The sequence below is a fragment of the Eublepharis macularius genome, chromosome 2 (genome assembly GCF_028583425.1).
Source record: "Eublepharis macularius isolate TG4126 chromosome 2, MPM_Emac_v1.0, whole genome shotgun sequence".
In the NCBI taxonomy this organism is placed as follows: domain Eukaryota; kingdom Metazoa; phylum Chordata; class Lepidosauria; order Squamata; family Eublepharidae; genus Eublepharis; species Eublepharis macularius.
Genome location: NC_072791.1, coordinates 68535133 through 68555562, shown reverse-complemented (window position 1 = coordinate 68555562; position 20430 = coordinate 68535133). Strand labels below are relative to the sequence as shown.

General features: G+C 40.9%; 1 protein-coding gene across 4 annotated transcripts in view; it reads left to right on the top strand.

The window, feature by feature from the left end:
- Window positions 1–20430, top strand: part of LOC129324358 (cytosolic phospholipase A2 epsilon-like) — an 84644-nt gene that overhangs the window by 27628 nt on the left and 36586 nt on the right. For all 4 annotated transcript variants that reach the window (XM_054971586.1, XM_054971585.1, XM_054971583.1 and 1 more), the window contains 4 exons: window positions 2256–2319; window positions 5231–5394; window positions 8613–8708; window positions 19333–19370. In XM_054971586.1, the coding sequence (XP_054827561.1) occupies window positions 2256–2319; window positions 5231–5394; window positions 8613–8708; window positions 19333–19370 (362 nt within the window). The remainder of the gene's footprint in view (window positions 1–2255; window positions 2320–5230; window positions 5395–8612; window positions 8709–19332; window positions 19371–20430) is intronic.

The following is a 20430-nucleotide window of genomic DNA, read 5'->3' as shown; positions in this document are numbered from 1 at the left end:
AAAGATGCAAATAATAAAACCCATTATGCCCCCAAAGAGTCTTTATGACTGATGGGAAAAGTTAAAAGTGCATAAACAAAATGAAACATTTAAGTGCTTTCTGCTGAACTAAGTAGAATAAAACTCTTGGTTTTCATTCTGGCAAAAGTTTCCTCTTAGGTGCATTTCTTTCCAAGTAAGGAAAATTGTATTAAAGCTTACTGTTTTATAGTTCATAGAATCATAGAATCATAGAGTTGGAAGGGGCCATATAGACCATCTAGTCCAACTCCCTGCCCAGTGCAGGATCAGCCTAAAGCTGATCCTGCCTAAAGCATCTCTGCTTTGCCTAAAGCATCTCTGACAAGTATTCATCCAGCCTCTTCTTGAAAACTGCCAGTGAGGGGGAGCTCACCACATCCCTAGGCAGCTGATTCCACTTTTGGACTACTCTGACCGTGAAAAAGTTTTTCCTAATATCCAGCTGGTACTTTTGTGCATGAAATGTAAGCCCGTTGCTTCGGGTCCTACCCTCTGCTGCCAACTGGAACAGCTCCTTGCCCTCCTCCAAATGACAGCCTATCAAATATTTAAAGAGAGCAATCATGTCTCCCCTCAACCTCCTCTTCTCCAAACTAAACATTCCCAAGGCCCTCAGCCTTACCTCATAGGGCTCAGTCTCCAGACCCCTGATCATCCTTTTTGAAGTGAGGCCTCCAGAACTGCACACAATACTCCAGGTGTGGCCTGACCAAGGCAGTATAGAGAGGGGCTATGACCTCCTGCGATTTCGACGCTATAGCCCCTTTGATACAACCCAAGATTGAATTAGCCTTTTGTGCCACCGCATCACACTGACTGCTCATATTTAGTTTACAGTCCACTCTTACCCCAAGATCCCTTTCACATATACTACTGCCCAGAAGTGTATCCCCATCCAGTATTTGTGCTTCCCATTTTTGTGGCCCAGATGTAATAGTGTACACTTGTCTTTGTTGAATTGCATCCTATTCACAGCTGCCCACTTCTCCAGAGTATTCAGGTCTTGTTGAATTTTAATTCTATCTTCTTGGGTGTTTGCTACTCCTGTTAACAACAGTTAAATTATATTACACAAGCCGTTCAGATTTGCCATTTCTGGCCACCTCAGGCAGACTGTTCCACAAGGTGGGTGCTACAGATGCCATTCAGGTTTGCCACATTGCTGTTGTTGTTGTTGTTGTTGATGATGATGATGATGATGATGAGGCTTACAGTGTGCTTCTTTGCCACGTGGTGGTAGGCAGTATAGTTTATGCCATCTGGGAATAAGTATATGAAGAAATAAGCACTATCATTTGATTAAAAATATCTCTTGCTCCCAATCTGGCATTATGAGTCTTGTTTGTAGATTAAATTAAAGGTCAGCATGATAAATGTTAAATTATCCCTTTCTGTTTTTTGTGTCCCCAAAAGGGAGAACAAAGGAGTGGAAGTTTGCCAGTATATTAAATGTTAATGATTGGTGTGACTGAAATCAGGACTTGGCATTAATAGAGGAATTAACATTCTGCATTAAAGTATTGAAAGGTTTTGGAAAAATAAATTTTAAAGAAATATTTGATATACCATTCATACATAAATGGGTGTTCTGATGTCCAGTTTATAATAAATTTTTTTAAGAAGCTAAATCAAGACTTTCATATCTGAGTAGGCTAGACAATTTTACAACAAAATATCCCAGAAGGAATGCATCAAAGATGCTTCTGAAAATGATATTAATTACATGTAATTAACAGTGAAACCTTAAACAGAATTACTCCAGTCTAAGCCCATTGATTTAATGGTCTTAGAGTGGAGTAATTCTGTTTAGGATTGCACAGTAAACCAGGCAAATTTAGTTCTGGCTCTACAGCTAATTTATTTATTATTTATTCATTTATTTTATTCAATGTATACCCTGCCCTCCCCACAAATGGGCTCAGGGCGGCTACCAACATTAAAAAATACACTAAAATCACAAAAACATAAAATCAACAATAATTTTTAAAAAATCATTAAAATAGTCCAGGAGCAGGCTATTTAGACAAATATTGGGAGTACTACAGCTTTCTACAGTTTACTAATGTACTACAGCTAATAGTATATTGCAGAGTGGTTATAGTTCTGTTGTTTAGTTGCCCTGAGCTTAAGTGAAATAATGACCTATTTCTCCACAGCTGGCTATTCTGATTAATAACATAAAATGAGATTCAATTGTTTGATTTCTTTGTTGTCTTTTTTTCTTCTTATTATAGTCTCGTGAAATTTCCTGCTTGGAGGTACAGGTAGACATGGAAAAGATGAAGAAGGAGCCAACAGGTTGTTATTTCTCTCAAATATACATAGACCTTTATTTCAAAACATTTTTCACTTTTTGAAGTCTGCTTTTTAAACATTTCTAGATATATGTTTTGGACCATTGTCCCCCCCCCCATTTGCTTTGATATTTTCATCCAATTTATAATTTCTTTAGGTTGCATTGTTAAACACTAACTACTATGTAACTATGGTGAGTTGTTGCTATAGTTTCTCCTAAATACCAACAGTGCATTCATTTTGATCAGAGTTGTACCCTATTAAAGCCGTTGACTGGTTCACATAGTAGACTGCTTTCTTCACTTACAAAAATACTCAATTGCACAAATGAACATGTGATCAGGGAAGCACATGGGTCTCAGCAATGGTCTCATGTGAATGTTGAAGTGGAAAAATTAGTACTTTGCACATTTTGATAGTTGGCAGGATTGAACTGTGTGAGTTTCCACCCAGAAGTTGTACTGCTTCATGTTAGTATTCTCATATGGATGCAATGCTAAATACACGTCTCTGATTGTAAGCCACACTGACCACAATGGTGCTTACTTCCAAGTATTCATGTTTAGGATTGTGCCATCAATGAATGACGTATCAAAAGGGGGTGAAATTATGTGAGCTCTACCTTCTTAATCATTTAATGATCTAGTAACCTGAATTCCAAGTATGCAGTTGACTTATATTGCGTTGGATTGATACATAAAAACAATAATGATGAAAGTAGCTTTTCTGAAAGTAACTGTCATGCTCAAGGCATGAGCGCCCGTCCTGGGCACCGAGGCAGGCGGGTGGCTCACCAGTAGTGAACCTAAGTGCAGCTTTACTAAGAGTTCCCAAGCCACTCTGAGGTCAGTTGCCAGAACATCAGTCAGATAGAGGAGCAGGCAAGAGAGAGAGTCCAAGAGACAGGCCAAGGTCAGAATCCAGTAAGTCAATTCCAGGCAGGGCACGGTACTAGGCAAGGTCAGGTCTGGAGCTTCCAAGCACAGAGCTGCTGGTCACAGGGAGTGGTAAATGAAGTTGCTTCCAAGCTGAGCTCTGCACAGTGTCTCCCTTTATATGTTGCTCTAATGAGATGCAGGTGTTGTCTCTTCCTCTGATAGTCTTGCCTCATTCTCAGAAGTCCCTGCTGTGCCTGCAAGCAATCACTCCTCCTTTCCCACACAGCTGCCTTTGCCTTATTCTTCCTTTTCTCAGCTGGCTTGGGAGGCTCAGTTTTCTCCTTTGCTTTGTGGGAGTCTTCATGTACAACAGCCTCCCCCGAGGTCCCTGGCAGCTCCTTCTGGTGCTACAGCTGGCTCTATTGTAGACCCTGCTGGCTCTTCCAGATCCTTGCCCTCTGAGGAGGACTCTGGGGCAAGCGGCAAGGTGGCAGGTCGAGGCTGCTGCACGTCAGGTTGAGGCTGATTCATGACAGTAACACTTCGTGTTTTTAAAAGTATATAATCCTTGATGAAATCCATAAGAGGCAGCAATCACAGTTTATAATGACGAGAGAATTTGGATATGGGAAACCCACAGCAAAATCCCTCCTGAGCTATGCAACTTGTTGGGTATATCACAGTATATGAAATATGGTGATGGTGATGAGGATGCCTTTTTTTAGGCCCTTGGAATAATATGGAATTATGTGAATTTCCTTTATTTGTATCTGTTGAAAAACATCTCATCCTCTTCATCAATGCTTTTAACAGAAAAAGAAAACTGTCAATGATCTACAATTTCACGTGCAACAGAGGGCAATTATAAGGATGTGCCCCCTTTCATGGGCCCAGTTAGGCATGACCCTGTCAATCTGTGATTAGGAAATCCGATGCTTTAAAAACTGTAGGATAGGATTCAGACAAAGGCCATGAAAATGGAAAAGGAGGAATTTAACCTTTCTTATCCCATTTTTTTCAAACATATACATGTGGATGTCATTTGCCCCAAGTAGGGTTGCCAGGTCCCCCTGTCCTCCTGGCCAGAGGTAGGGGACCCAGCACCTACTTGCTCTGCTGTTTTTCGTGTGCAGGCATGCTCCTGGGCCTGCACGATGATGTCACTTCTGGGAAGTGCCATCATCGTGCAGGCCGTGGCTGCCCTGAAAGTGCTCCCACACTCTGTGGGGGTGGGGGAAATTGGGCTAGATTCGGCACAAATTGGGCTGGATCAGGCCCAAATCAGGCCAGATTTGGGCCAATTCGGCCTGGATTGGGCCGCTATGGAGTGCTCCCCCACTCCACAGTGGCCTGATTTGGACCAGTTCAGGCTGGATAGGGTGTGCAGGAGAGTGCCTGAGAGTGCACCCCTGGGAGGCCCATGCCTCCCCCTCTGGCCAGGTAAGCAGGGGAGGGAGTGGAGGGTGGGAGTGGGGGATTCCTGCCCCCAGCAGGGGACTGGCAACCTTAGCCCAAGTAACTATTGATAGGCACCTTACAAATACCTGTGTATTTTACATAGTTGGGGTAGGGCTGAGGAATTATTTATATAAGGAAAATGGGATACAAAGATTATAGGTCTCTCTCCTGCACCAGGATCCCAATTCAAATTGAGGTTCCACAACTGTTATTCAGCCAACCTCCTCACTCCCGAATAGCTATTCATGTGTCTACCCTTTTCATTTCTGGTGTATACCTCAGGGTGTAACATGGGGGAGGGGCAATGTTCTATAGAATATTGGGCACTGGGAAACACCATTATTTTTCAGCCATAGCTATGATGCCTTCCTGGACATTCAAGATGTGGCAGTGCTAGAATAAAAGTGTAGAAATAAAGCTACATTCTTCATTAGTCCAAATTACATATTGTGGTTAATTTTGTTTTATTTTACATAGGAAATTCAGGTTTATGAACTGAGTAAAATTTTACATAGGGGATTCAGGTTTATGAACAAGAGGAATAACGGTAGGGTTTTTTTTTTGTTTTTTCCGTGTAGATAAAAGCTTAACATTTACTGTGCAAGGATCCTGTGAAGAAACAGAGAACTTCTCACTGAGCTCTGCTATGCATTCCACTGATCCTGTTGTGTTTCACTACGTAAAATATCAGCAATCTGTGTTGGAAATTGACTCATCAAAGAAATTATATACCACATGCTTTGTATGTATTCCATTCATTTTTTTAAAATTCATAAAGCTATTTAAGTGCATCAGTTTTTTCTGTGACACTGAGAGATCTGTGTCTTTTGGTGCTACACCTCTGAAGATGCCAGCCACAGCTGCTGGCGAAACGTCAGGAACTACAATGCCAAGACCACGGCTATACAGCCCGGAAAATCCACAACAACCATTGCTCTCCGGCCATGAAAGCCTTCGACAAAATATTATCCATGATCTCTTTCTGACCAATACAGCTATAACTTGTAAGACTGAGCACATTGGTCCTGATGCAGGCATTGTAGCAACACTTCACCTCTTGCAGTCCTATGACTGTAAGCAGCAGCCATTTAAACTCTTCCACAGTTTCCCTTAACTTGCTTTCCTTTTACTCAAAATTGCTTCTCAAAACTGCCATGGGGAGAAGGAATGGCATGAATTCTATTCAAGACCTATTATGTACATTCAGTCGATTGGGGTGTTCCATCAGAGCCACAGAGGCTGGCCTTATCCTGGCACAGACTCAGATAAAACAAAGGCTTAGGAGCCAGGGATTGCTCAGTAGAGAGGCAAATCTAGAACATTTTTCTCTCTTGACCATTGTAGTTGTTGATGTAGTTCATGGAGTCAGATGAAGTCTGACCACTAGTTTGGATTCAAGTGGCATTTCGGTGCAATTTTAGGAAATAAATTTCTCAAAAAAGTTGGCTTCAAATTTTCATGATTAGAATGAAGCTCACTGAACATGACTTTATCCCCTTCCCTCTTCTGTGGAAGCGTCTCCCATTCTGATTCTGGGGATTGGGGAATCCTTATGAATAGCATGGAGACGAAGTGGAGTTTGCAATGGAAGAAGAGAATAAGCAAAAATAACCTATCCTCCTCACCCAGTGGTAGTGCTGAACTTAGGGCATAAGTACTATTGTGCCTATGGAAGAGCACCTTTGGATTCTTTCTCTCTTGGACACCACAAAGAGTCTTGTGGCACTCTAAAGACAAAACAGTTATTGTGGCGTACATTTTTGTGGGCCAGAGTTTACTTTATCACATACATTAGATGGTCACCATAAATAGGTAGGAATATACTTTAAGTATATAGAGTCAGGAGGATTTTTTCAAAGTGGAGCCAAAAGGTTAATGAACAACCCAGGTCTCCAAGACAATGAGCAATGGACTGGCCCCAGCTAGTTCCTCCCCTTATCTTAGTGACTGTACATGAAGATTTCTGCCCTCTCCTTATTCTTGTTATTCACCCAGCCTTTGGTCTGTGTTTCTCCAAATGTCCTCCAGGATACATTTTTTAAACTTTCACGCAAACATGGAAAACTCCTCTTTTCAATATCAGCTTCCTCGCCACTTTAAATTTGGGTGCTTAGGTTTTCTGATAGCCTTAATGCAGGGCAGGGTCTAGCAGGTGATTAGCCTTATCATAGAGTCATCATCTTCCCAGAGACAGCCGTCTCTCCTGGTCTTTTGTTCACTTATTGTCTCAACGTATGACCAGCACGTTCCAGATCATGAACATCTGTATTATAAATATAGTCCATGAATTCTCAATACTTTGCAGCAGTTTCTCCAGCTACTGCTCCTATGTGGCATAGGTTCCTTGGAGAGACAAGCTGGTCTCTGTCGCTACACTCACTCTTCTGCTTTTAACATCAGGATTCTACAGGATTTCCATACTCTACAGGACAGGTCGTATGCTCCCTCCCGCCTTTGTTTTCCCTTATAAACAGGTAGCTGTTAGAGAGAGGTTTTTGATTTGTTGCTTTGCAAACTCTCTTTTCTTATAACAGTTGTTTAATTTGGCTTATGTCATCTCATTAAAAACCCTTTGCAACCCCAGCCAGAATGAAGAGACAGGACACAGGCTTGGAATTAAAGGGCCATTTATTAACATGACCATTAAACATAAACCACGGCAAGGGCTAACTAAGCGGTACAGGTCAAGCCATGGGATCAACTCTGGACCTCCGCCTTGACCTGCCTGGGCGAGCCCCAAAGCCCTGGGTGTAGGCTATCTCTCGAATGACTGCAACCTGGCCAGCCAGGCCATGGATCCCCCCATCAAGTACCTACCGCCCCAGCCGTCTAGCATGAGGGAAGGCCTTGTACCTGGGGATCCCAGCAGGCGTGTGCCCATGTTATGGTAGCCGCCAAAAGCATACCGCACTGATGGCAGACCCTGTTCCCCACCCATGTTCTTTTCTTGTAACAGTTGTTTAATTTGGCTTATGTCATCTCAATAAAAACCCTTTTCATTTTAAGAGTGCTTATTCCCCCTAGTTATTCTGAGTTCTGGGTTGTATGTAGAACTTGGTATACAAAGATCTCAAAATGTTGTTTTAAATACCCTGTGTCATATATGCCTGTCTGCATATCTGCCATGAATGTATTATGTGTTATGTACTGGTCCTTTGAGGGCATGAAAAGTTCCTTAATGATGTTAAGGCAGAAGGTTATCTTGCAAGTATTTACTTTCTCTTTCCTTGCTGCCTCCAGCAAGCATCCTTGAAGGCTGGCTGTGGCTGGCTCGAAATGTATCCTTCTTGGGAACTGAGATGATTTCATTCTTTGTTCTGTCTAGCCTAAACCAAGCTTCTCCTCTTCACCCCGCCCCCCAGCTCTTTCGCACCCAAACTTTAACGGTCCCTATCCCAATGGCGGGAACCTTTCCTATAACTAACACAACTGACCCCATTCACGTCACTTCTGCCAATTCAGTTGTCTGAGCACCTTGAACTTGATGGATCTCTAATAAAGTTACTTCAACCAATACAGTGTTCACTGTGGAGAACTTGGGGAATCTATCTGCCAAGGACTGACACCCTGCAATACATGTGGTGTTCTGGGCCAGCAAAAGGATGCCTCTTCTTTTTACATGTATAGCAATTCGGGTAGCTCTAGAAGGAGGCGAATTACTTCCTTCAGTGTGGTGCAATATCCCAAGATCTGCTCATTATCAAATTTGCTAAAGAAGCCCCATTTGGAAATCTCTCCCAGATGTTCCCACACATCACTACATGGAATGCTAGCAGCTGTGGAAGGTAATTTCAAACTGGAATTCATTACTAAATTTAACACCGTGTCTCAGTAGATCTTGTAGAGATTGTAAAACTTCCAATAGAAAGCAATTACATATTTTAGTTGATGAACAGTTAACTGGAAGTATTTCTGTGCTGAACAATTTAGCGCATCTTGGTGTGTGTGCTTTTCTTTTAGCCTACTCCTTGTGGAAATGCTAACACAGAAGAAAAAGTTTGCTTCACTTTGCCTCTGGACCCTGTTTCTATCAAAAAGGAAGTACCCATAGACAAGGTAAATATTTGTCACAGTGTGGAATAAATAAGTTGGAGAGCACCTAGAACATAAAACTTGGAAGACATCAATTTATTATTGTACAAAGTAAAGATCGGGGCTTTTTTTCTGGGAAAAGAGGTGATGGAACTCAGTGGGTTGCCCTCGGAGAAAATGGTCACATGGCTGGTGGCCCCGCCCCCTCATCTCAGACAGAGGGGAGTTGAGATTGCCCTCTGCGCCGCTGAGCGGCGCGGAGGGCAATCTCAACTCCCCTCTGTCTGGAGATGGGGGAGGGGCCACCAGCCATGTGACCATTTTCAAGAGGTTCCGGAACTGCGTTCCACCGCGTTCCAGCTGAAAAAAAGCCCTGGTAAAGATAATGTTATTTAAGATTATTTTTACAATAATACACAGAACTGTAAAAAACTTAGGAGTGGGCAGGCAAACATTTTGCTATATGGGATGTGGAAAAACTAGTGATTACATAATTAGATATGGGGGGAAATTAGCAGAATCTCACCCAATATGATACTCCAGGGATTGTGTGGGAGAGAGGAAGATACATATCATATGGAAAGGTCATGTGGCATTGTTTCAATCCTCATGGTTTCTTATTTTATTTATTTTATTTACTTTGAACTTTTATTTTGCCTTCTCTGCAAGCAGGCTCAGGGTGGATTACATCAGTTAAAACACATCATACAATTTATACATCATAAAAGCAGTAAAATGTTTTAAAAATTCCAAACAACACATCATATAATATAATATAATAAATGGCAAGATGGCAGCAGTCAGTATTCACTAATTTAAAAGGCCGGATGGTGGATAGCTCTAGTGAGGAGGGTTCAGATTTTTCTCTTCTTTTTCCAGGCCAGTGGAGACCTGGCCCAGCCTCACATTCCCGGAGGAAAGATAGTAGGTCCTGCCAGGCCCTGGTCTCAGTAGACAGAGAGTTCCACCAGGTTGGAGCCAGGACCAAAAAAGCCCTTTATATTTACTGTTGTTAACTACTGTAGTATAGTGGTTAAATGATTGGGTTGTGAGCCATCATTCTGCTGGTTCGAATCCCACTATTGCCATGAGCTTACTGTAAGAAATGAAGGACTTGTATATTGTCCCTTTTTTCTGGTCTCAGGTTACAGAAGGGGTGTAATGATTTCAAGTAAATGTGTGCATGTATCTTTAAATGATTGGTGTGAGATCGGTGAAGAGTGGGGGTGAGAGAGAGGGAAGAGTGAGTGATATGATTGGTTTTAAAAAATTTTTTATTGGTGAGTATATACAATGTTATTCAGTACACAATTTCCCCGTCTTATCTAAATTATATCAGCCCCCCCTTTCCCCCCCCTCCTTACTGACTTCCAACAGCTTTCCAACCCCAAACCCCTCTTATTACTCAAATTACTCTTAACCATAATTTTTCTAAATCCTATATATGTTATATCACTTATTCTAAGCATGTTCAAATTCTTCTATATCTCCAATTTTCTAATATATCAATCTACATTTCACTGTTTAAACTATCTATTTTTAATACAATCTCCTTATTACTAATATTAGCTTAGATTTATTAATAGCTAAGTTTCCCCATTAATGGTAAAGTTACTTCTCTCTCCCCTTTATAAAGTCACATATTAATAATTCTCAAACTGCCACAATCCTCCTTTCACATCCCATTTTTTTCTAGATATTGTTTCAATTTCTCCCAGTCTGCAATATATTCTCCTGGATCAAGATCTTTAAGTTTTCTTGTCATTTTGTCCATCTCAGCCATGTACAGCAATTTGTAAATCCAATCTTCTATAGTTGGTATTTCTTGCACTTTCCATTTCTGCACATACAAAAGTCTTGCTGCTGTAGTCATGTAAAATAACAATGTTCTGTACTGCCTTGGAACTTCTTCCATTCCCAAGTTCAGTAGCAACAACTCTGGGTTCTTATTTATTTGGGTTTGCAAAACCTCATTAATTATTTCTATTATATCTCCCCAGTATTGCTTAGCTACCTCACACGTCCACCACATATGATAAAATGATCCTTCATGCTTTTTACATTTCCAGCATTTATCTGACATATTTGCATTTCCATGCGCAATCTTCTTAGGCGTTAAATACCACCTATACATCATTTTGTATACATTCTCTTTAATGTTGGTACAAGTTGAAATCTTCAAAGTATTTTTCCACAAGTATTCCCATGATTCCATTGTTATTTTTTTATGAAGGTTTATTGCCCATTTCACCATCAGGACTTTGACTGTCTCGTCTTCCGTATATCATTTTTAAAGTATTTTGTATATTTTCGAAATATCTTTTTTGCCTTCTTGTAGAATCACTTCTTCTAACTCCGAGTTTTTTAGTCTTATTTCTCCCTTTAGACAGTCCGAGTTGTAAAGATCCCTAATTTGTCTATATTGAAACCATCCATAGTGAGGAGATAACTCTTCTTGTGTCTTTATTTTTGGTATTCTATGTTCTATCGACATTATCTCTTTATAAGTTAAACATTGTTGTTCATTATAAACAGTTCTCGGATCTATTACTTCATATGGTACCACCCATGAAGGGATACCACTTTCCATGTAATTCTTATATTTCTTCCAGATTGTGAAAAGGCTTCTTCTGATATAGTGATGCAAAAACATAGAGTCCGCTTTAACTTTATCATACCACAAATAGGCATGCCATTCAAACAACTTTTTATGTCCCTCCAAAGTCATCAGTTTACGGTCTTTTAACGTTATCCAATCTTTTAACCATGTCAGACAAATTGCTTCGTAATATAATCTTATGTTTGGCAGTTGCAGCCCCCCTTTTTCTTTCGAGTCTTGTAATACCTTCATTTTCACTCGGGGTTTCCTGCCTGCCCACACAAAGTCTGAAATTTTTCTTTGCCATTTGTCAAATTGTTTGAAGTCTCGGATAACTGGAATAGTTTGCAGCAAAAACATCACACGTGGTAGCACATTCATCTTCACTGCTGCTATTCTTCCCAACCATGACAAATTTGATTTATTCCATTTTATCAAATCTCTTTCTATTTATTGCCACAGTTTCTCATAATTATTTTTAAATAAATCTATATTTTTTGCAGTCAACTCAATTCCTAAATATTTCACTTTATTAGCTACCTCACAGTCCGTTATATCCATTAGTTCTTGCTGTTTTTGCTTCGTCATGTTCTTACACAGTATCTTCGACTTCTTTTTGTTCACATAAAATCCCGTCAAATCACCAAATTCCTTTATTTTATCCATTATTTTTGGCATATTGTCTATTGGCTCTTCCACTATCAACATTACATCATCCACAAATGCCCTGACTTTGTAGGAAAATTCCTTTATTTTTATGCCACGGATTGTATCGTCCTCTCGAATTTGAATCAACAAAATTTCCAAAATCAAAATGAACAACAATGGAGATAATGGGCAACCTTGTCTTGTACCTTTACCTATTTTCAATTTTTTAGTCAAATCATAATTAACTACAATCGCTGCACACTGGTCTTTGTAAATTCCTTTAACTGCTTGTGTGAACTTTTCTCCCATTTGCAGCTTTTCCATAGTGGCAAACATAAAATCCCAGTTCAAATTGTCAAATGCTTTTTCCGCATCTACAAAAAAGAAAAGATATGATTGGTTGATGACTGAGAGTGTAGGCGGAGTGAATGCAGTTTGAGACTGACAGTGCAGAGAGAAAGGTTTCAGTCAGAAGAAAGCAGGCTAGCTATGTGCTGCCTGAGTATGTTGAAGTATTTATGAGAGAAATATAACCTGTGTGGAACCTGAACTGAGCATGTTTGTGAAAGAACACTCAGTCAGGGAAAGAGAGGCCAGCTGTGTGCTGCTTGAGCAGGTTTAATATTTCTGTGAATGAGAGTTAGAGAAAGAGAGGCTAGTTGTGTGCTGCCTGAGGAGTTTTAAGCATTTCTGTAAGAGAAATATTGAGTCAGAGGAAAGCAGGCAAGCTGTGTGCAGCCTGAGTAACTTTAAGCACATCTGTGAGAAATATTGAGTTAGAGAAAGAGGCTAACTGTGTGTGAAGCCTTAGAAGAGATCTGTGTGAATGAATTTAACTGAAGTAACTTTAAGAACTGAGAACTACTTTTATGAAACCGATACGCTTCTTGAAAAAATAAAAGTTTATTTTGTTTTGTTATATCTCAGTGTGGCTGTCATTGCTATATCCCATTCTTATCCTCAGGGCCACATAGAACCACGAAGGAGCCTGACGCTTAAGCACATTACCAAAGGGAAAATTTAAATAAAATATCTTGGAATATAATATTCCTGGTGGAAGCAGTCTACCTAGAGGGTGTAAGGGAAAGATTAAAGGCAAAATCTACCCAAGAGAAAGCAAAGGGTCATAACAAGTGGCTTACAATATAATTAGAGACATAGAGAAGAAGACTCACTGTACTGCTCTATCTGCTATTCTCAGGGAACTTCCTTCCTCCTCCTCCATCTCCCTCAAGTACAAACACACACACACTCTCTCCATCTTGCCACCATGGAGGACGCAGGGCTTGCTCCCTGTATCCACCAGCATCCTAGCTTAGATAGATTAGATTCTCTCTCTCCTCTTTCCTATCCTGAGTGGAGTTTCTAAATAAAAGGACTCTTATTTGCTTTACTGAAATAAGTGAGCTCTGTGTGAATTTATTGCCTCATCAGTGCACATGCATAAATGCTTAGCTGAGCTCTCTGAATTGCACTGCTTACTTACTTATCCTGCATTACCAACACTTACTAGGTGGCCTTTGGTAAGCCACTCCTCTCAGCCCCAGCTCCCCAGCTGCATTGTGGGGATAATAATATCATCACCTTTGTTCATGGCTCTTGATGGAAGAGTGCTATATAAGCACAGTTATTACTATTATTCTTACACAGTGTCATGCTCAGGGCTGGCCACGACAGGCAGGTGGCTCACTGGTACTGCAGATGGTCCCAAGGTTAGTTGCCAGGAAGTCAGTAGTCAAGGAGCCAGCAAACGAGAGTCCAGAAGTCAGGCCAAGTGTCAAAGCCAATATGTCAATCAGAGAGGGGAGCAGGCAGAAGGGAAGTCAGAAGGCAGGCTGAGGTCAGAGTCCAATCAATCAAGAAACAGAGCTGGTCAGGGCACAAGCCAAGGACAGGTCAGGCGCTTCCAGGAGCAGAGCTCTGGTCACAGGGAGTGGTAAGCTGAATTGCTTCCACACTTGGCTTCTTCAGCTTCTCTCTCTTATACTGTCCTAACGAGGAGCAGGTGTTGTCTCTTTGCCTAATAGCCCCAGCCAATGCTGTGCCTGCAAACAAGCACTTTTTCTCCTCTCCAACAGAGCTGTCTTTGCTTTATTTTTCCTCTTCTCAGCTTGCCCAGGGCGCCAAGATTTCTCTTTTGCTCTGGGGGAGTCTTTGTCTCCAACAGCCTCTTGAGAGGTTTCTGGCTGCTCCTCATCTCCAACAGCCTCTGCAGAGGCTTCTGGCTGCTTCTGCTGAGTTTCCTTCAGAGCAGCAGCTGTCACGGCTGGCTCTGACTCCAGAGTAGATCCTGCTGGCTCCTCCATGGCTGGCTCTGGCTCTAGAGTAGCCCCTGCTGGCTCTTCCTGCTCATCCTCTAAGGAGGACTCTGGGGCAAGAGGTAAGGTGGCCAGTCGAGGCTGAGACTGACTCATGACACACAGAGTCTTGTTCACTACAGTTGTCAGGAAGTTTCCATGCATTTTCAGAGCAGAACAAGATGTTGTAAGAGATATGTAGCTGCTTCTGCACCATTCTCTTTGCCCCCCCCCAATAACATCTATGATATTTATGTGATGTGGCATCTCAACTTCAGTGGCCCATCATATGAGCTGTTTAGGGAGGACATGCAAGATAAAGATGCTACATCATTTTGATTGTCTCCACAGGTACTGAAACTTGTGTTGCTATCAGTACCTGGGTGCTGTACGCTGCTATCCTAACTAGAGTTACATAGTTCTAACTAGGTGGGCACGAACAGAAAAAAAACCCTGAACAAGCTGTTCGTTGTTCGTTGCCATCCATGAACAACGAACAATGAACAGTAACGACGATGACCCTGTTCACAAACATGTTCGTTGTTCGTGGCCCCTTAAAGATCCCTTTAAACTATCAGCTGGCAGGTGGCAGGGGGAATTCCCCCCTGCTGCCTGCCAGCTGATAGTTTAAAGGGCCCTTTCCTGCCCCGTGCAAGGGGCAGGACCCTTTAAACACCCCACAAACTGACCTTCCCAATATCCAATACCCACCAAATTTGCAGAGGACATAATCTTCACTGTCCTCCGAAGACCCCCAAGATTCAGAGAGATTGCACCTCGGAAAAGGCATGATCCATATGCCCCCCCTTGCTGGCATTTTCTTTTCACAGTAGCAAAAATGGGACTGCCTGTTGGAAGGCAGCTACTTAAAGGGGTTACAAACTGACCTTCCCAATGTCCAACACCCATCAAGTTTGCAGGGGACATAGTCCTCACTGTCCTCTGAAGACCCCCCAAGTTTCAGAGAGATTGCACCCCAGGAAAGGCATGATCCATGGGTCCTTCCCTTTGTTGTCATTTTCTCTTCACAGTGGCAAAAATGGGACTCTCTGGTGGAAGCTGCTTTGAGGGGTTACAAACTGACCTTCCCAGTGTCCAATACCCACCAAATTTGCGGAGGACATAGTCCTCACTGTCCTGTGAAGACTCCCCAAGTTTCAGAGAGATTGCACACCAGGAAAGGCATGATCCATGTGTTTCCCCCTTTGCTGTCATTTTCTGTTCACAGTGGCAAAAACGGAACTGCCTGTTGGAAGGCAGCTACTTTGAGGAGTTACGAACTGACCTTCCCAATATCCAGTACACACCAAATTTGCAGGGAACATAGTCCTCACTGTCCTTCAAAGACCCCCTCCCCCAAGTTTCAGAGAGATTGCACCCTGGGAAAGGCATGATGCATGGCTCTCCCCCTTTGTTGTCATTTTCTCTTCACAGTGGCAAAAATGGGACTTTCTGCTGGAAGTACTTTGAAGGGTTAAAGCCAGAAGGAAAGCCAGAAGGAGTTCAGACAGAGTTCAGTCCCTGCCGTTGCCAGGGGAATTGATTGAAAGGCCCCAGACTGTCTGGCTTGACAAACGGCTGACAAAGGCAATGAACGAGGCTTGCAAGGACCACTTGTTCGTTTAGAATGGAGCCTCATGAACAGCTTGTTCGCGAACAGATGGACGGGCTGTTTGTGGGTTTTTTCCGTTCGTAATACTGTTTGTGTCCATGTGTAGTTCTAACCTCATTGAAGTTCATGGACTCAGAAAAGTGTGACTCTGAGTAGATATATTATCCAACTGATAATAGATTTTAAGTTTATAACAATATTTTTGAAGTTAATAGATAGGGCTTAGTTGAATAAAAGGGTAAGTAAACAGGAGATAAGGAGTTACAGAAAAAGGGGACAGATTGGGAATAGATTAGGTTATAGGGTTGGAAAGCTGTTGGAAGTCTTGGAAAAGGGGGGGAGGGAAAGGGTGGGGGAAAGGATAATGAGATGCTATTTGAAAGTTGTATATTAATATTCTCACCTAATAAAAATTTTCTAAAAAAAAGAAAAAAAGAAAAAAAAAGAAAATTGTGACTCTGTTTCAGTTGCAGTGTAACACACTTTGAAAGTAAGCTGACTAGGAAAGGATCTAATTACCAACTACGCCAGAGTTCTAAAACATGATATACTGTGTTTTATTAGAGCAACTCCTGTTGATGCAACAGTATGCTAGGCTTTCAAGATACAGGCAGAAAGAAGAACAGCTAAATTATAGTTGCTTAGAAACCAAGGTCAGCTATCTATTGATAATTATTTAATTAGATGCTTTTTAAAATGTAGATTTTAAATGTTCCAATAGGTGACCTAATGCAGAAGAGAACTCCTGTACTTTTAATAATTGTACAGAATGAAAACCTCAGCCAGTATATCTTTTCTCATCCATCTGTCATGGATATAGCTAGAAATATAGGGGAAGTGTTGCTAGATTTGACCAAGAAAATCATAGATGTCTTTGCACATAGAAACAGGGCTAGCCTGGCCCCATGGCTAGACATGCCGTGAAGGACGTCCAGAGGTCTAGAATAGAACAGCCTTGGAGAGGGGCATGAAACAAGTGTAACACAGTTTAAGGCCGGGTGTAGATTAGGAGAGCTGTTTAACCCATATCAATAGATAACATATTTTGAGGCCCAGGTGCAGAGAACATCTGAAACTGAGATACAGTTGGAGGTACAATAAAAGGATGGGTGTACTAGTTGAGAGCTAAAAGATACTCATATGAATGAGAAACTTGTAATCACTAATTTTACATAGACTTTGTTAAGATAAATGTGGTAAGAATGAACTAACAATTTGTATATACTTTAAGAAGATGTTTCATAGATAACTTTGGCTGGTGTTTGAAGTGATAAGCTCATTAGTTAGCCAAGAATGTGAGCCCTTTTGTAGCAGGACAGTCAGTTATTGTTAGGAGTTGATTCTGAAACCCTATAAATATGAGACGCTGAATTGATGGGGAGCTGCTTCCTAGAAGGAGCTCTTTGCCTGTGACCTGCTTATCTTTGGGTAAGATACTTTCTCAGACTTACGTAATTGCTCTCCTTTAATGATCTATGTAGTTATAACGGATGGTATGATTTTCTGTTGATTGAAGGCTGAATATAAAGGCTGAATATAAATTATAAACAAATATAAATATGAATGCTGAATATAAAGAATGCTGAATAATCATGTTTTAATAATACAGGCATAGAATGGAAGCAGAGATTCATCTAGTAACAAACCTATTACATTATTTGTGGTGTACCTCTTGCCAGCAGTTAAATGATTTGATACAGGGAAGCTAACTAGATGCTTAGGGCTTCTTAAGTGCACATTTATATCTGAATTAGGCCTGACCAGAGTCATCCAGAACACATCTATAAAAAAAACTGTACCTGTCCAAATCTCCTCTTGCCCAATGCATAAGCATTTTTTTCTGAGTCATCTTGTTATGTTACTTGCATTCCACTATGCCACTCCTTCCTATTTTAGTCTTTCCCCCCAGTTATTTTTTTCTAAAGGTAGAATGGAATCACCTGCAACTCCATGTATTTCATAGTGATTTGATGTTATAGATACTGATCATTGTAGTCCTTGTGTACCTTATGATGATGCAACTCAAGTGGTATCCTAGGTGAGATAGGTTTTTCTCCAGTGCTGCTTGTCAATGGAACTACATTGCATTCAGTTAGTAATATAACTCTGATGTAAACTGTCACACAGACCCAAATGGCGTTATAGTGGCCAGAGAGCCATTTATGTTGTAAGTGTAAGCCAGCTTGTTATTAGACCATTTCTGACTGCCAAACCTCTTTACTGACATAAAATATTTCTGATTGGTTGCTGAATCAATTCAACTGCTGGTTTATTATGTTTAAGGCCCCAAACATTTGGAACTGGAATAATTTAAGGACTGCCACCACCTGTTAAGCCCTGTCTGTGTACCCACTGGCAGACATGAGGTGAGTGGTGACTAAAAAGAGGGCATTTTCAGTGGTGGTGCCTCTTCTAAGCAGTGTCTTTGAGGTACACCCAACACGTATTGTCTTTTAGTGACCAGTCCAAAAAATTTCTTTGTACCCTTTAAATAAGTCCCCCCTCTCTTTTTAGTTGTGGTGTGTTTAATGGATATTGTTAGAATGGTTTTTTTATGATCATGGCTTGCTTTTAATAGCATGTTTTAATTATACTGTTTTATCATTTTGTTTTTATTTGTGCTCAAACAGGTATCTGAAGAGGTGGTGTATAATATCCTTAATAAATAAGTTCCCTAAATAAGTTGAAAGGGCTGTTACTATCATAGTAGCACCAAACCACACTGACGTGCCAGCACAGTGTGTTGTTGAGTCCCTTGGAAAATGTCTGCTAATGGAAAGGGGGCTGATTTTGGGTGATTTCCTTCCTCAAGATGTTCCTACAGCCTCCCCTCCCAGGAGCAACATTTTAGGCATTATTCTGGGCTGCTCTGGAAGATACAAGGCAGGGAAGCCCCATTATGCTGATAATTTTTTTTTTTACTGTGGACCAAGCTAACATCAAAAGTTGCAACATTTATTTATGTATTTTATTACTTGCCTTTTTATCCAGCCTTTCTTCTATGGAACTAAAGGTGATATAGGATCAGAAGATCATCTATCCTGACCACACAAGACATGCGTAGCTTTAGCAAGCTGCTGCATCATGTGTCTACAAACTATACCATCGGACATCATTCCACCACAGCTCTCCTTGAGCCTATATGTTTGTCAATGTGGTGGCCAGTACAATTGAGCCATTTATTTATATTTATCTAATATAGTAGGAGTTTTTGTGTGTGTGTGTTTCTAATGAAGAGATGAACAAGAGCTCTGGGTCTGTCTGTGGTTGTAGAAAGTATGAAAACATTGTGTTCAGGCCACCCTTGTTGTAAAGGAGGTACATTTAAATCCTGGAGATGGGGAATGGTCCAGCACTAGATGCTAAGGCCTTGTAGAAATTGTGATACAATGATGACTGGGACAGCCTATGAAGGTATGGGTCCCCTCTGGGTTCAAGCCATCTGAAAATCTCTTCCACACTAACAATATTTCATTTTGATTTAATCCTCAGAACAAAACTATTGATTTAAATATGAAGGTACAAGATTGGTAAGATATAATTTTATATCATTCTTTTTCACTTAGAGGACTTAGCCTATCTGGGTTTTTTCTTGCGTCAGAAATGCACCAGTCAGTCCAGATAAAATTGAAGTGATTCTGGTGGGTTGGATGATCAATCCAGGAAAAGGCTCTATAAGCTAAAATTCACTCTCCTTGACAGATGAAGTTTGCAGCTTGAGGCTGTCCTTGGATTCTTCTATGCCCCTGGATTCTCAGGTAGTAGTAGTGGCAGTGGTTTTTCACCTTTGGCTGACTCATCATCTATGTCCTCTGCTGGAAAATCAAGACTTTGTCACTATCATCCATCCCTTAATTATCTTTAGTCTGTTACTATAATGTGCTTTATGTGGGGCTACCCTTAAATATTAGTCAGAAACTTCAGCAGATGCAAAATTCCACAGCTGGAGTGTTACTGAACATACATTATGTCAGTGTTAAAGCCAGTGTCACTGGTTTTCTGTGTGTTTTTGGTTGAAGGTGCTCGATTTAGCCTATAGAGCCCTAAATGTCCTAGGTAAAGTTTATCACAGACAGCATCTTCTTCTATATATCCCCTCTCCCTTTGAATTGAGGTTCTGTCTCACAGGAAGGCTAAGTTGACCTCCATTTGCAGCAGGACCTTCTCTGTAGCTGCCCCAGAGCTTTAGAATGCCTTACTTTGTGTGGTTCAACTAGAGCCATCATTGAAGGTATTCCTTTAAAAGGTTTTTTTTGTTCTGATGGCTTTTTAATACTTGTTCAAGCTTTTATATTGCTGTCATCTGGTTTTGTTCAATAATAATTTTAATATTTTAAGATTCTTATGATTGTTTATTTAGATAATGTCCACCTTGTCTAGGTATTTTTACTACATCATATATTGCTTTGAAATCCTTGAAAAGAGACTACTGAGCTCTTTAAATAAATGGATCCTTAAGAATTATATGAGACTCCCATACATACATTTATATGTGAATTCCTTGTGTGTGTAAAAGAAGGAAATATATGGGAGAGATCCCCTAGAGGAGTTGGTGATTAGACAAGTTCAACAGGTGGTCAGCTGTCTTTT